At 38.5% G+C, this 17,424-nt stretch overlaps 1 protein-coding gene and 2 long non-coding RNA genes across 4 annotated transcripts in view; 2 read left to right on the top strand and 1 right to left on the bottom strand.

The window, feature by feature from the left end:
• LOC309510992 (triple functional domain protein-like) overlaps positions 1 to 17,424 on the bottom strand; it is a 62,235-nt gene that overhangs the window by 35,161 nt on the left and 9,650 nt on the right. The window contains exon 2 of one of the 2 annotated variants that reach the window (XM_082186029.1): positions 5,488 to 5,541. The exons of the other annotated variant lie outside the window; for it this stretch is intronic. Within the exon in view, the coding sequence (XP_082042155.1) occupies positions 5,488 to 5,541 (54 nt within the window). The remainder of the gene's footprint in view (positions 1 to 5,487; positions 5,542 to 17,424) is intronic. 2 annotated transcript variants of the gene reach the window in all.
• The window catches only part of LOC309511015, a 97,197-nt gene that overhangs the window by 77,886 nt on the left and 1,887 nt on the right, over positions 1 to 17,424 (top strand). The gene's annotated exons all lie outside the window — the stretch shown is intronic.
• On the top strand, positions 5,552 to 9,229 carry LOC309511007. The gene is made up of 2 exons (XR_014210467.1): positions 5,552 to 8,353; positions 8,466 to 9,229. It is a non-coding gene; the product is annotated as an uncharacterized lncRNA (long non-coding RNA).

Here is a 17,424-nt window from a genome sequence, read left to right as displayed (position 1 = left end):
GGGGACAGAGAAGCATTCGGAAGTGCATTTTTCTCTTTCGCACAGGTCAAGTTTTGAAAGACGATGTCCTGTTGCTTACTAATGTAAATAAATAAAAATGTATACAAAAATGTGATGATGTCCGACTCGTTTAATGAAGAAGAAAGCCTTAAGTTTTCAAAAAGCATTAGACATATGACCCACTATTCTGCTTCATAAGTACCATGTTGACAATATGACATGACGTGGTTTAATGTACCTACACAATGATTACCAAATTTCTCTCTCATATTGCTCCTCATAACCACTGAAAACGGTCAAAAAATCTAACCCAAAGTCCAATTATTATGGACGTTAAGTTAAGTATGGGGTACAAAATGACTCATGACGAAATCTTATGGGTACGCGGTACGACTGAAATCGACGCCTATGGGCGACTCCCTCACACCTGCTCACACGTCCCGGTAGGGATGCGCGGTATACCGGTACTGCAAAAATACCGGTATATATTATATTTCAAACGGTACAATATCATCATTTTGCTCAATTCGGTATTTGATGCGCTGCTGTTTCGAAGTTCACCGCTAGGCGGCAGTGCGCTACCCAAACTGACGCGGGTCACGCAAAACCGGCAAACGTGACAACGGAGGAACACGATGGATCAAACAGATGAAGCTCATTCTACACATACTGTCTATGATTCTACACGCCCGAAATTAATAAATAAAGAGAGCAGTAGGAGTGAAATATAGCATTACTTTGCTTACAAAAGTAATGAGAAAGGTGAAGCAACAGACCTCAATGCACCACTCTACAAACGCTGCTTTAAATTAGCCACGGGAGGCAACACAGTCTGGCTAAGCACTTGTCACTTGCTCATCCTGACTTGTTCAAAGAGTTCAGAGATCGACAGGTGAGCATCATTCAACTGATTTAATTTAGACTTCTATTCACAACACTGATCAGCGCACATACATAAGAGCTTATCAATTAAATATGATACGGTAAACACGAAAGCTCAAATGTGCTTGCATGACACGCTAGAACCAATGAAGTTTAGGTCTCATAATTTTTGCACATTCAAACAATCATATATTAATTGAATTTGAATGAATAAAGAGATTAGTAATATTCATTTTAGTATTAGTGCTAGTAAAATTGCTAGTGTGGCGACCCCTAGGAATCGAGAATAGAGAAAGAGTAATAGTAGTAATATGGATATTACTAATATGAATGTTAGAATAACACTTTACAATTAAGCTACATTTGTCAACATTCATTAGGTAACCTGACCTAACAGTATTATAACATGTATTAATCTAGATCAATCAGTAATTATTATTTAAATATACTAATACATGTTTAGCATGTTAACATTAGCCTACTTTATGCAATGCATTAAACTAATATGAACCCAAACAGTACTCAAACCAAGATGAATAAATGCTATAAATGTTGATAATTCTCTGTTGACAGCTAATGGTTAACATGTCATTTCATTATTCTATTATTATTCTATATTAATTTATTATTATAGATATTAACCTATTTTAATTGTATCATTTCAGGTTTTTTCTTTTCTTTCCAAAATCAAAATTTAACCTAGGCTACTGTATGTTCCCTGACTGTTTTTTTTTTATTTATTTTTAATTTTTTACATTTTGATACTTTTTGTTTGCATATTCGGTACTGCAGAGTTTCAAGCAGTGTTTTTTAATAAAATAGTTTCAATTCACTTAAATTTTGAGGCCGGTTATTTGTCACCTGTGGTATCGATTTAGTATCGATACCGAGGTATTAGGTTCTGGTATCGTACCGAAACCAAAATTGTGGTATCGAGCCATCCCTACGTCCCGGTAGCCTGGCAAGCCAGACCTACATCAAGATGTTAGGTCTGGCAACTCACCATAGACACGGCTCAATCCGAGGGGCGGGATAAACGGCTGTCTTTCAAATTCCCTCTGCACGCAATAGGACAGCGCTTCAACCAACCAGAGCGTTTTCCCAACAGCGGAGCTAAGGTTAGTTGATAGATTCAACTTTTGCCATATCTGGCCGGCAAAACTACGAACACATCTTCCTTTTTTAAGAATGACTTAAGTGCCGTTTCTTTGCTCTTTTCTCAAAGAAAAGCTTAACTCCAAGTCCTCCAGAGTCGCGGCCAAAGCCGATTCGAAAGACTGTTCTCCAGCAGCGGCAGCCATTCTTTGTTTTCAAGTAGCAGGGAACCGTCGCAACTCTGTCGTCATTATGTTAAGCCCATATGTTAAACCATTTAGTTTTTTTCAGCTCGAACGTCAACGGAGAGTTGCTAGACTACCCTGGCTGTAAAATAAATTTTGCTGCCGCTAGGGTGCGTCTAGATTTCTAGGCTAACGTCCCGGTTCCTTGATTAAAAATCGCAATTTTCTAATGATTTACAAATAGTTGGAAACATTTGGGATATTGTAAGTAATCAACGAAACAAAATATATAACACTGGCCTAGAGGTTTTTAGATATTTTACTGCAAGAATCTTACATAGTTCACCTTTAAAGGAGAACTTGGTAACTTTTTTAACTTAATAAAACTGTCTAGAAATCATTTGGATGGTTAAACAACCTGTTCTGGTGATATTGGTGACTTTCCCCGCTCCCCCCAGCGTTCCCAGGCGGAAAACCAACCTTGCAACTTGCGCACTGCCGTCCCGGCAAAGTGAAATTGGAAGTCTCGTGAGAAGCGAGAACTAGAACGAGAACGAGCGCGAAACACAAATTGCTTTACGGCAATTCGACATAAACACACACGCATGTATGATGTATTACCAGATTACTCACCTCGGTAGACATAGTTCCACACGATACAGTTGGCTTGCTCCGATCAAAACAAACGCACATGAGCAGCGGTAGAGAGGGGGAGGAGGCCGCCGCAAGTGAGTTTTTTACGACTGTGTTGTGAAATATACGCCCCCCCACAGCTGTAGGGGGAGCTCGTGGGGAAAACATGCGACAACAAAAGGGAAAATCAGCGAAGAAGTGACTAGAGTTCGCTAGAGTTACAGAGTTCTCCTTTAACGTTCACATCAACCTCTCAGCTAAGATGTCAGTCCTACCAAAAGACATCATCTCATGAGGTCTAAAAAATATCCTGTTTTTAATTTATCAATCACTGGTTTCTTTAAAGCAGGGGTGCCCAATCCTGCTCCTGCCGATCGACTGTCCTGCACAGTTCATCTCCAACCCTAATCAAACACACCTGAAGCAACCAATTAAGGTCTTCAGGATCACTTGAAAATTAAAGGCAGGTGTGTTTGATTAGGGTTGGAGATGAACTGTGCGGGACAGTCGATTGGCAGGAGCAGGATTGGGCACCCCTGCTTTAAAGCAACAGGTTCTTCGTATTTTCCTAACATTTTTCTTAAACGCTCTTCAAAATAAATGCAACTCTTCCAGTAACAAGCTACTTCTGTGTTGTAGCGTGACAACAACCCTAAATTGCGGATTTGTCATATTGCATTGTTCACGCAGAGTTAGAGATGAGTGAACTGAGGCAGAGACAAAACATGCTCTCCTAAACTCTCCTTTATCTATTTCAACAGTCAATTTAAAAAGAACCGGTTCAAAAACAATTCACCAATTTATCTGAGCCCTTGTTATAGAGAAATATTTAGATAAACGCTGCTGTTTATCACAAGAAAAATAGGGTGTTTCTCATAGGCAGAGTGTGTGTAAGGCTAGACGTGGACTTGAGACTAGCGTGGAATTTTCTCACTCAAACCACTGAGTGCTGCTGCTTCTGATTGCTTTTTTAAGAGGGAAAAACTGCCCATAACTGCTGGTCTAGGATCAGTTTTCTCCGTAATAAAAGCACATTGGCGGAACAGATTTGGTGTTTGGGCTCTTGAGAGTGTCAAAGGTTTATATTTACAACGTGTTTTGTAGCGTTTAGCAATGTAGCCAATCAAAAACATATCTGTTGATTTCTTGAACTCAGTGGCCAATCAGATGCGTTTAAGGCCCTGATTACACCTGGTGTAAACGATCAAAACAAATCTTAATACCAGGATCCACTTTTCTGGCATTTTTGACCAGTGCTGAGTTCTGCACGCTCACAAATCCTCTCGTTATAAGTTAACTTTATGACATTATGTAGGCTAAATAATCAATTCGCTGTACAGTCAGCTTCATTGATTATAGCAGAACAAGATCACGATGAACTGAGACGAGTGACCGCTTTTTAGTAATTATAAAGGGAGCGCTCTTTGTGCGCTTTTTAGGCGTTACATAATCAATTCAGAATTTAAATAAAACTTGTGTTTAACTGCATTAGGTGAGGCAATGGTTAGTCATTATTAAATCATGCATACAGTATGCTTGCTTTTCTATACAAATTATAGTGGTTTGAGAACGTAGATGCTTTAATAACACAGTTTATCAGGAGCGTTTATGCTGGGATGAGTATATTGAAGCAGATCTTGCCTTACCCTGGAGTCAGTTCACCCTCCACCTATGATGTTTCTGGTTTTATTAGCTGAATTGAGTGTAAAATAACATTTTAAAAGATTCAAGTTACTGGGATGAATCATTGTTTATGGTAATTATAGATCAGAAACACTGCTTTGATTGTAATAATACATTATTTAAATCTGATAGTCATGCATTTAAAAAGATAAATAACATTCTATACGCCATTTACTAAAATCAACCAACTACTTCATCAAGAGTAACTTGACCAGCAGAGCTACTTCAAATTACGAGCAGCTTGCCAAGCTAGTGTTTCACTTCCCCAACGCTGGATACTATTACTTTTATAGTAGTATGGACTGGTTATTTGGAGAAGCATAGTTTAGGGTAGTAAAACCTCTCGTACAGCAAGCACAGGCCATAAAAGTGTTCATGACAGAACTGCTGGATGTCTCGCTCTGAAAACACTGGCAGATTCCTCCCTATTGCGCACATGTGGTTCGTTTTAACCCCGCAAGTGTGAACTGTCAACATTTCTGTGGCTCTGGGAGCAGAGATTTCCTGACTCCAAGTCACGTCAGAGATGTAAGGAATGTGTATCATACACAACACATGCTCCCGATCACGGCCCCGGAGAGCCGTTCTCACCGCACTGCACTACGGACAAGGACAAAAGTTTATACAAATGGACAAAATGCTGATCAGAGTCAGGGTTCAAGTCGAGGATATAACAACTGTTCTCCGTCCCACTCATCGGTAGACTGTGTATACACAACGTCACACACTTTCTTTCTGTCTGTCTGTTTGATGTTTATCCAGCAGACATGATGTTTGCAGTGCTTCCTTTGCAGAAAGAGGCATCCAGTCAAAACATCAAACAGAGACCAGTAACCTCAAACATGACAATGTCGTACAGACAAAAAAATTATAATTTGCCAAAACGTGTCGAGCGGAAAAACACAGGTGAAAGTAAACAGCACAATGAGATGTTTCTTTAGGTTGTGAAACTTGAGGCCAATCAGATGAAAGAATACCATGTATATCAACCACTTTTGAAGTTACGTACCTGTTTTCTGATTGGAGACGTCGCCTTTGGGCTCACATTTCGAAAGCGCACAATCTATGGAGGAAAAAACAGAAATAGAAGAGTTAGTAAAATAGCAGCTTCACAGATCTCATAATTATAGCTCATAGTTATGATTTATTTGTATCATTGTAATTGTATAAAACAATATAATTAAAAAACATTATTAAATACAATTTCAAACAAGGTTTAGAAATCTAATTAAAATTTGAAAAACGATGGTCCTTGCACCATCAGTGCTCTGACCCTAATGAAATGCAAATCACAAAATGATTGCTTTACCCAATATTTGAGAGTGCTGTGCATTTGTTTGCTCATCATGTGATCGTTAGCTTAGCAACATGCTAAAAACAAACTCTCACTTGAGGTTCTACTTCCATGATAGATAAATGATGCCTTAGAAGTCAGCCTGCTATTGAATAACAGATTATTTGTACTTTGTTTTAAATTAAATACGATGATGTATATGCTGACATTGTCTTGCTGAAAGATCTTCATTACTTTTAAGGGGATTAAAAAAACATTCCCAGCCGCCACTACCAGACATCAGAGAAGAACAACATTTGCCTAACTTCACTTCTGCTTTACTTGAAGATTTGACGCAGATTAAAACCACACTCAAGCTCTGGAAACATGAAGAGTCTCTTAGCATCATGCTGACCTGCTCCAGTGACCCTAAAGCATGCTGATGTTGGCATGGAGGTTAAGCTTTGAGTCTGGGCAGCAGAGACACTGACCTCTATACAGTATCATCATGCAGAAACCGAATCACGGGAGCTTCTGTTTTATAAGGATTTTAAAAAAAGCAGCACATATAGCATGTAGTCACATGCTTACGGGCCAAATACGGAGCATGTGAGGGCAGGATGAAAGAGGAGCGTGTGCAGAAAAAGTGTGCACTTCCCTTCATGCCAGGCTTAGTTTTCATAGCAGGACCAGCTTGAAAGTGACGTCATGCAGCTTGCAATCTGAAATGTTCTGCTGGTGTTTCGTTTTCTTCTGTGAGTTATTTTAAGTTGTGATGTGACGCAAGTTGTGACAGATCATTTCTTCCCTATTGTAATATACATCTGAGTATGGGATTATTGGGGGGGGGGGGGGGGGAAATCATAGGGTGCGAGGAGACTCGGTTTAATCCATCGGTTGTAGACAGATCCGAGCTTGAGGTCAAATTTATTGTAGCAGCAATTATTATTAGGGATGCACCGATTTTGGCCGATACCGATAATTCTTTATATTTGAAAGCCGATAACCGATATATTGGCCGATAAATCGAAATCCAAGTTTATATAATTTTTGAGAGCCTGATTACAAAAAAAGTCTCACAGTTAAAAAATCCATGTCCCAATTTCACAATTATAATGATGTTCTCATTATAATTTTATGTAGCTGATATGACAGACTTGCACTCAATTCACTCATATTTCAAGCAATTCAAAATCATCATGTGCATCTGAGGAGTCTCAGCTGAAGGAAATAATACATTATTTATCAGCTTTAATATATCGGCCAATTTTTTTGTATACGGCCGATACCGATATGGTGGCCGATATATCGTGCATCCCTATTTATTATAAATAATTTATAAAGAAAGAAACCTGCATGGATAAAATCGTTTACAATAAGATCATTAAGATGCTTTTATATAACAGATTGAATGTCTCTCCATTCTCCACTTCATTCCAACCATAATGTAAAATATTAAAATTAGGGATGTCAAAAGTACCGGTGTCTTGCAAGATCTCAGATCCCAAAGGATTTTATTGACTAAAAGAACTTTAAAAGAGCAAAAACCCTTGATGCACACATTTATGATATATCTGAACTATGTAACTTTGATAATTAAGGTCTTTTAAATTATACGCCGCATTTCAAATTCTATAATCAGAAGCTATAACTGGTCCTATTAAATGCTTCTTTAGTTAGTTAACTTCACAAGCTAACCGGTTCCCCGAAAGGATTTGCATACCACAAGCTGATTTGCCTACTAGCTTAACTACCACTGCTAGGAAATGATACTATTTTGATTATCTAGAAGATGATATACGGTATCATTTTAACATGATGCGTTTTGGAACAGTCATTACAAATGGCTGCGTGACAAATGCCTGCTTATGAACACATTTATCATGTAATTAATGAATGAATGTAAACAGATACATTTAAAAATTGCATGTGCCAAACACTAGATTTGAGTATTATTTATATAATATTATAACATTAATATTTTGAATTAGCTTTCATTATACATGTTGAGGTCACATTTAAAAGTGTCATTTTGTGATGTGCTTTTTAAAAAAATCTTTTATATCTTTTTTTACACTTCTATACAGCTATAAATTAATTTTTATTTCAGTTTTTGTAATTTTTGTACTTCAACTAACAACTTTTCAATTCGTTGCTAAGGCAACATTTCTAATTTTTCATTTTAAGTTTTTCATCAATATTATTTACTAACTTTTTGAGTTTTATTTTAGTTGAGAGCAACACAGGTTTAAAAAATGTTGGTTTGTACATTAGACCTTTTTATTTTACACAGATTTTTTTATTATAATTTTTTTTTATTTCTGGATAAATTAAATACTTGATATAGCTGTAAGATACCTGATTTTATTTTTTTCTTCTTCGAGAAAAGCTTAATCACACTGCAGTCAGGCCACGTCACGTGACAAGAACAACGTACCATAAAATAACACTGGCTGGCAATTACATGCAACGTTAGACAGAGGACACATGACTTTCCCAGTACATTTCTCAACAGGTATGTTAACAATGCTCTTCCTGGAAGAGTCTGTGTTTGTGTGAAGGTCTTCGGTGTAGGTGTGTAGGTGTGTGTGTGTGTGTGTGTGTGTGTGTGTGTGTGTGTGTGTGTGTGTGTGTGTGTGTGTGTGTGTGTGTGTGTGTGTGTGTGTGTGTGTGTGTGTGTGTGTGTGTGTGTGTGTGTGTGTGTGTGTGTTGAGCGGGCAGGAGGGGGAGGGAAACAGGAGACTTGCTGACAGAAAAGGGTCTCTCTTTAATCACACACTCGATCTGAGGCGCAATACGCCCCTCTCAGACACACAACACACGCTTCTCCAACACACACACACACCAGAACATCTCATCTGCATCTCTCTGATGCCACAGACAGCGGCGCTGCATGACAATGAGGTGAACTGGATATAAAGTGATGATATATGAAGTCAACATACATATTATACATGTGCTTAGTCATGGTACCATATCATAGCAATGGTATTTTTATATATAATAATGGTACTAATATAATATACCATGAAATTACTGAACAATTAACATACTGGCATCTCCATGGTATTGATAAACCAATTTTTGCTGCATCACTGTTTTATATTCAACGGCACAGAAAAATTAATTATGTGAGATTACATATAATAGAGATAAAGATAATAGTTTGTAATATTAAAAAAATTATCTAAACACAACATATAATTAAAATAATATTCAGACCATAATTAGTTCATAAATTAAACACTCAAAAACATACAGCCCAGCCAGTGTAGTCTCATTCATGAACAAATGACTCTTATGAATCAGTTCTTTTACAGAATTAGTCAAAGTTTCATAGTTAGAAAAAAAAAAAAGAGGACTGTCTATTACTGGTTTGAATCAGTCTAATGAATTACTCACTGAATCAGAGCATCTGACTCACGCGCTGGATGTTTATATATGAGGATCTTTAGTTAAAGACAGACATTTACAAAAACATTTTAATTAAAAAAATCGAACATGTAAGAAAAAGTAGTATTGTTATTTGACTAAAATACCGTAAAAACAGGAATATTGTGAAATATTATTACATTTTAAAATAACTTTCTACTATCTTAATATATCTTAAAATGTAATTTATTTCAGTGAATTTTCAGCATCATTACTCCAGTCTTCAGTGTCACAAGATACTTCAGAAATCACTCTATTATTCTGATTTGGCCCTCAATAATTATTTCATATTACTACTATCCATGTTGAAAATGACATTTATTTGAAATAGAAATATTTTGTAAACATTATAAATGTCTTTACTGTCACTTTTGATAAATTTAATGCATCCTTGAATAAAATTATGAATATTTCACACACAAAAGAATTTAATTAAATAAAACCACCACCATCAACAAACTTCTGAACGGTAGTGTAGGTGCAAAAACAGACTTCTGTAGAAAACACTCATCAACTTTTCAGTACTTTTGTCAGCAAAAGATGGTTGAACTCATAACATTTTCAACAAATTCCATCTTCTGCATTTTCCCTCTGTAGGGGTGGAACATCAAAGTGAGGTTGAATAGAGACCGGAGTCCAAATATAAACACATGGGACATAGTTGCAATGCCTGACACGGTTACTCACAACTGTCACACTTAATGTGTCCCGCGCTAACACAAGTACCCAGACCACACAACATAGCCTTCAGTAAATCAAAACCGCTCTTCAACGGCACAGACGAGTCTGTTTACGCACAAGACGTCAAACGTAAAGCGGATTCGCTGAATGGGTGATTTATCACGGGGTGGCAAAAATGAATCGTCAGTTTCATTAATTCACCCGCATTCGAAAACACACAAACTTGCCAAAAAACACACTAACATCCATAAGCCCTGCGCCCAAAACTAAACCGTTGAAGGCAACCGATTACAAGATCAAGTGTACTATTCCAGTCCAAATAAGGAAACATAAGCTAAGCGGACAGTGGAAAAGGCCTGGTTCAAATCCACTCCCGGGGAGAAAAATCAGTTTTACGCTTTCGTTCCAAATCCCCAGCAAAGAACCGTTTACAACCACAAACTATTCAGTAGCTCACACAGAAAACAAAAGAGTGATTTTAAGACTTTCACACAACCGCAAAACATATGCCAGGAACAAAACAATACACACAACCGGGTTGTTGTGAGGTCACTTCTTTCCTTTTGGTGTGGACCAGGCAGGAAATGAGCTAGTGACGTAAAGAGACTCACACAATACAAACACACACACACACAAGGTCAGATGTGTGTTTGTCTACCACTTTAGTCAGACCCAAAAGCCCCTCGACTCACAGCCAAACCCGAACAAAAGCAGCGGGCCGCTGTGATTCAAGCCCACGTGTCGACGGCCCTGCCACTTTACCACACAAGCCCACTCATTGTGATCGGACCCTCCTCTTGTAGAGCAGCGGGTGGAGAGTCATCGATCAGACTCATCCGTGAATCATGTGCTTGAGGAAAATGGTCCGTTCATCAGTGCATGCTTGCAAACTGCCTCATTCCTGAGATTAACAAACAACAAACTACCCTGAGCAGTCCGGGAAGCAGTTCAGAGCCAATGCCAACACAAGAGAGAGCGTTCTGATCCCTATCACACACCAAAAGATGGATTTCCCCATGGTGCAATTAGATTAAGCTCAACCGCCAAATCTGAGGTGCTTTCATGTGTTGATGTCTGATATTCTGCTAGCTAGGCCTGAACTCTTTGCTGGTGTTCGACTTCAGCGGTTGCTTTATTCACGTTATTGTTACATTACATTACATACAAACGTGTCAGTTTAAAGGAACACTCCACTTTTTTGGGAAATAGGCTCATTTTCCAACTCCCCTAGAGATAAAAAGTTGAGTTTTACCGTTTTCGAATCCATTCAGACGATTTCCGGGTCTGGCGGTAGCACTTTAGCTTAGCTTAGCATAGATCATTGAATCTGATTAGACCGTTAGCATCTCTCTCAAAAAAATTACCAAAGAGTTCAGATATTTTTCCTATATAAAACTTGACTCTTCTGTAGTTACATCGTGTACTAAGACCGACGGAAAATGAAAAGTTGTGATTTTCTAGGCCAAAATGGCTAGGAACTACACTCTCATTCCTGCGTAATAATCAAGGAACTTTGCTGCCGTACCATGAGTCCAGTAGGCGTAATGATATTACGCAGTGCCTGAAAATAGTCCCCAGCTCGGTAACTTCCAACGTGACCGGCACTAAGTTTGTGTAGACTATTATGGCGCGTTTCCACCGAGCGGTACAGTACGGTACGGTACGGGTCGGTACCCTTTTATTTGCGTTTCCACTGCCAAAAGTTGAGAATGGTACCAAAAAGCCGAACCGTACCGTACCACTTTTTGGGTACCTTTCCGTTGGGGTACCTAGCACAGTGGTACGGTACTAAAAGGTGGAGCTAGACTCACTGCAGGACGTTGATTGGTTGACAGAGAATCGTCACTTGCGCGTGCTACGAGGGGAATGACAACATAAGAAGCGCCATTTTTTTATATACAGTTTAATATAATACTACTGTTACTGTGTCACGAAATGTAATTTTAAGAGTTTTTCAGGCGAGAATGTAGTTGTTTAAAGCTCAAATCTGTGGTTTATTTATAAAGATGATTTGTTTTTCCCCGGTTGTGAGATCCATGCGATCAGCGGGCGCTCGGCGCTCATGTTTCCCGGCTGGATGAGCCTTTCCTCGGCTAAGTTCTTCTGACGTTCGCCGATGACTCCGACGGTAGTGGTTAAACATGAGATATAATTCGTCTTGTGTAGACCTAACGGGCGATCTTTGGTCTCGTGAATATATAATTCGTTCCCTGTCAATCGTTTTGGCCGAGGGCTAAGTTTAGTTTCATATTATAGGCTATTTGTATTTAACTTTACTGTTGTAATGTTAGATTAGAGCGTAGCATTTGGACATTTGACTGAATTGTTTGCTTTATTTCTTATTGTATAGCTTCTTGTACCTTTTACTTAAACTTTTATATTGGCTATTATTGATAAAACTGAAATTTTACAAAAAGAAATATGGTTTCTTGTCATTTTCTTATTACAAGATTATCACTGATGTTTATTGCAACATTTGTACAAATGCATATATTGCCTGTAATATGTGTAATTTGTTTTATTATTTAAACGAAAAGAGGTAACGTTAGGGTTGTGTTTTAAATTTCGTTTTGTTATAACGTTAAATAGAATAACGTATAACGTGCAGTGAATAATCAATATGCGTTGTGCATGAACCACATTTGTGTCCCTATAATGTTTAATTTATTTAAATGAAAACGAAAAGAGGCAGAGTAGTGTTTTATAACATATTTCGTTTTATTGTTGCTTAAAATGTACATACAGAGTAACAGAGATAACCGGAGTAGCAGAGCGAGCTGAGTGACCTTTTAAGAACGCGCTGTACCATTTGCATGTAGGAGTCGCACATGGCAAGTACAAACTTTGCGTACTTAATATTGAGAAAAGCCTAATGTCGGCGCTTGTCTTCTTGTGACAAACATGTCGAGGAGCAAGAACAAGATCTGCTGTATATGTCATCCATTGTAGTTTACTATGTTCTTCTTCGCGCGAAAATGACGTCGATCGAAACACCACGCCCATCAAGTAAGGGTACTGTTGGCAGTGGAAACGCTAGCCAGATCATGGTTAACAGACCCGAACCGTACCGTACTGTACCGTACCGTACTGTACTGCTCAGTGGAAACGCGCCATTAGACTATTTTCAGGCACTGCGTCATATCATTACACCTGCTGGACTCATGGTACGGCAGCAAAGTTTCTTGATTATTACGCAGGAATGAGAGTATAGTTCAGCCTAGAAAATCGCAACTTTAAATTTTCCGTCGGTCTTAGTACACGATGTAACGACAGAAGAGTCAAGTTTTAAATAGGAAAAATATCGAAAGTCTTTGGTCATTATTTTGAGAGAGATGCTAACGGTCTAATCAGATTCAATGATCTATGCTAAGCTACGCTAAAAGTGGTACCGCCAGACCCGGAGATCGGCTGAATGGATTCGAAAATGGTAAAACTCAATTGTTTAACTCTAGGGGAGCTGGAAAATGAGCCTATTTCCAAAAAAAAGTGGAGTGTTCCTTTAACAGGGTAATTCACCACTGGCAAAATGGCCTTTCAATGAAACAACAACTGTTCAATGTGACAACAATAGTTAAAATCATAACTTCTACTCGGCAATAATTTACAAAAATGGATTCATCATTCAACGAAACAAGTTAATAAGCAAACAAGAAGGAACTTGAACTTTCTCTAGAGAATTACACAGGGCAGTCTGCTTAATTTGGTTTTAAGTATGGTTCATTGAATAAACTGCTTCGGTTCACTCAGGTTAGTATAGCAAACAAAATCATACATGCAACAGCTGATGAAAGTGACATTTTATGAATGCATCTGCTGATGAGATGTTACATGAAAAACGTGTGAAATGTAATGGACCATCTAAAGTAGGGGTGCAACGGATCAAAAAACTCACGGTTCGGATCGTTTCTCGGATCAGAGTCACGGATCGGATCATTTTTCGGATCAGCAAAAAAAAAAAAAAAAATTTTTATTAACACTTTTAAATTATTAAATTAAAATATATAAAATCAACTTAAAGTGCACAAGGCATAATATCTTCTTTTTAACATAATTAATGAAAAACAACTTAAAGTGCAACATAAAACGGCATCTCCTTCCTTTAAACATGGACCAATGCTTTATGTGTTTCCACTGTCATATAGGGCTGTCAAAATTGCTCAAAAATGACGTTCGAATATTCCCTCTAAAAAACACATATTCAAATTATTCGAACATCTGGTTGCGCATTTTGTCAATGACGTGCATTAGGCCTATGTCAATAACAGGACAAATTAATACAAAGAGACATAACTACTTGTATATGTAGTTCATTTAAGTTTAAACATATTTGACAACGTATTACCTTGCTCGCTCGCACTCGCAGGCACTCTTTCTCTCTCTCTCTCGCCGTCACCCATGCTGCGTTCACACCAAACGCGAATAGAGCGTCTGGCGCGAGTGATTTCAATGTGAAGTCAATGTAAAGACGCGTTTACGCACGTCTGGAGGTTTTGCGGCGCGAATGAGGCGTCACGCTCTCTGCGGTTCATAACGCTCGCCATGACCACGCTGTGTGTGGACTGAACATGCGCACAACTTTTTTTTCATAAATCAATCCGCGGATCACGTGAGTGCCGAACCGAAGATATTGATCCGAACGGATCACGGATCAATGATGATCCGTTGCACCACTAATCTAAAGGCAAACTTCAAGCTACCAGACCAAAAAAAAGTTCACCAAAAAAAAAAACACTCAAATGAGACAAACAATCAACAATCTGTACAAATAAAACCGTCCGGCTCCACTTGAATAAGCTGTTCGTCACAGGCCTAATTCTGGAGGTCTCTGAGACACCCTGAAGTCTGGAGAGATGCAGTAAATATTCCCTGCTGGGAGACAGACGGCATGACGCATGCTGACGCTCATCATCACCAGCACGTTTACATGCACGCTCTTACCCCGATTGTGCTTAATAAGTCAACAATGCATATGGTCATGCTATGCGTTAACCCGTTTCCTTTATTGGAGTGAAGTCATAAACGGCTTAAAGGGTTAGTTCACCCAAAAATGAAAATTCTGTCAGTAATTACTCACCCTCATGTTGTTCTAACTCCGTAAAGCCTGGAACACACCAAGCCGACGCCGACGAACTAGCGCAGCCGACTGTGTTGTCGCCTCGCGTCGGGGTAAAAAGCTACACTTGAACACACGAGAGAACTACTGCCGACTGTCAGCTAGCATGCGCGTTTTGCGCCTGCGTGTAAATGAGACAAGTGCAGATATATTGAGACTGTATTTCTGCAGATATATTCGTCTATATTCGTCATTCAAAAAGGGAAACCAACGCTGCAGATACACAAACCGTAAACAAAGGATTGTGTGCTTACCCTTTTGAATATCAATCCTGCTAAACACTTTCTTTATTCCACTCCGCTCGTGTTAATATTGAAATATTCGCCAAGGAACACTCAGTAACATTAGAACATCCTTCTATCTGTACCGTTTTGACTTGTTTGCTCGCTGTTTTGCCATCATTCTCGTGCACTGACTCGTTCACTAAGCTGAACAGCCAATCAGAGTTCCATCTTTCACCGACGGCCCGACGCCAATTCAACATGTCGAATCGGCCGACGGTGAGGAACACACTGAGAAAACGTAGTCGGGCGACGCACAAAAACTGGTGTGTTTCAGGCTTTAGACTTTCGTTTATCTTCGGAACACAAATTAAGATATTTTTTATTAAATCTGAGAGCTGTCTCACTCCTTCATAGGCTTCTATGTAATCAATATCTGCCATCCCAGAAAAGTTAGCAAAGACATTGTTAAAATAGACCAAGTGACTACAGTTGCTCAACCTTAAGTTTATCAAGTGACGAGAATACTTTTTGTGTGCAAAAACAAAACAAAAATAACGACGTTATTCAACTATTCATTTTCTTTTCTTTATTCATTTCTCTAGGCTCAGTATTGGCCAGCATCACACACATGACCAGCGTCGGCCAATAGTGAGCCTACGTTCTGACGTACAACCCAAAAGCGTTGCGCTGTTACACTACGTGAACTCACTCAGAGGCCCACACAGAAGAAAATTAGTAGTTGAATAAAGTCGTCATTTTTGTTGTTTTTTGCGCACAAAAAGTATTCTCGTCGTTTGATAAACTTAAGGTTGAGCCACTGTAGTCACTTGGACTATTTTAAACATTGTCTTTACTAACTTTCTGGGCCGGCAAGTTTCGATCCCATAGAAGCCTATGGAGGAGTGAGACAGCTCTCAGATTTAATCAAAAATATCTTAATTTGTGTTTCGAAGATGAACGAAAGTCTTACGGGGTTGGAACAACATGAGGGTGAGTAATTACTGACAAAATTTTCATTTTTGGGTGAACTAACCCTTTAAGCATTAACTTGATCGACACAGCTTGATTTTTGCCCCTTACCCTGATTTCTCCCGGCATGTAAACGCATTAACCTGCATTTGGTCGGCTTACTGAAGTGCGCATGTGTGATATGTGACAGGAACGCGTCCTTAATGTGGATTTAAACTGGTTATTGGTCTGCATGTAAACCGGGGCAATGGGTTATTTCAATAAGCTGATTTTTGAGAGTTATCAGTGTATTGGTGTGCAGTAAACGTGCTCATTGTGTTGTAGTGAAAATCAAAGGCATGAAGGGTTAAACTGCGTAAAGCTGCAGTGTATCATTTCTGCACCACTTTTGGCAATAAACAAAACTGCAATAATATTGATAACATAATTTGGAAACAGGTTTCCCCACCCATTTCTCACAGTTCAGCCAAACAGATATTCCCACCCTCACACTCACACCCATTGGAGGCAATGTTGCTGTGCGGATCTGTTCAAACAAACAGAGCTTTCATGTAATTAAAGTGTTTACACTTCTCAGGAAATCAAATGACTTACATGTAGCCTAGGTGTCTCTGCAAAACAGAAATTTAACCTTGAGAAAGAATAGATAACACAGTTAAGCAACAATAAATTAATAATTAATTCTCAAGTCAGCATAAAACAGAAGTTGCGTTTGTCTTGTCTTCCCTATTGTGATGTAAAACTGAAAACAAGGGTGGGGAATTGATTGGATGATTGGGGTTTGCTATTGGTCGATCTGATGTGAGTGACAGGTTGCCCCGCCCTCACGCCAGTAAACACATCATCAGAGAAGAGATGATGCAAGAGGGAGGGGGAAGTTATTTTAATAAAAGATTATGAGGGCACATGAATAAAAAATATATGTGCACAGATAAATTAGCCTATTTATAATAAATATTGCAACATTCCAATTGATTTCATGGTGACTAAGTAAAAAAAAAGTTATTTTACTTTCTTAAAATAATTATTTATGGTTTTTTAAAATGCAGTCCATATTTTATTACCATATTTGATTATTGCTGTATAAAAATAGAATGATAAGTAGAGAAAGATTAAATCCAGAGGTGTGAATGAGAGAAAAGTAGACTAAAATAAGTTTGTACTAGACAAATGCAATGTATCTACAATTCTGGACAAAGTTACACCTGTGACCAGAAACATCGGCTCAATAGCTGGACTAACAGCAGCTACAAG

This window comes from Leuciscus leuciscus, assembly GCF_965113295.1.
Source record: "Leuciscus leuciscus genome assembly, chromosome: 12".
Taxonomy (NCBI): domain Eukaryota; kingdom Metazoa; phylum Chordata; class Actinopteri; order Cypriniformes; family Leuciscidae; genus Leuciscus; species Leuciscus leuciscus.
The sequence above is the reverse complement of the archived record's forward strand: the minus strand, read 5'-3'. Positions and strand labels throughout refer to the sequence as shown.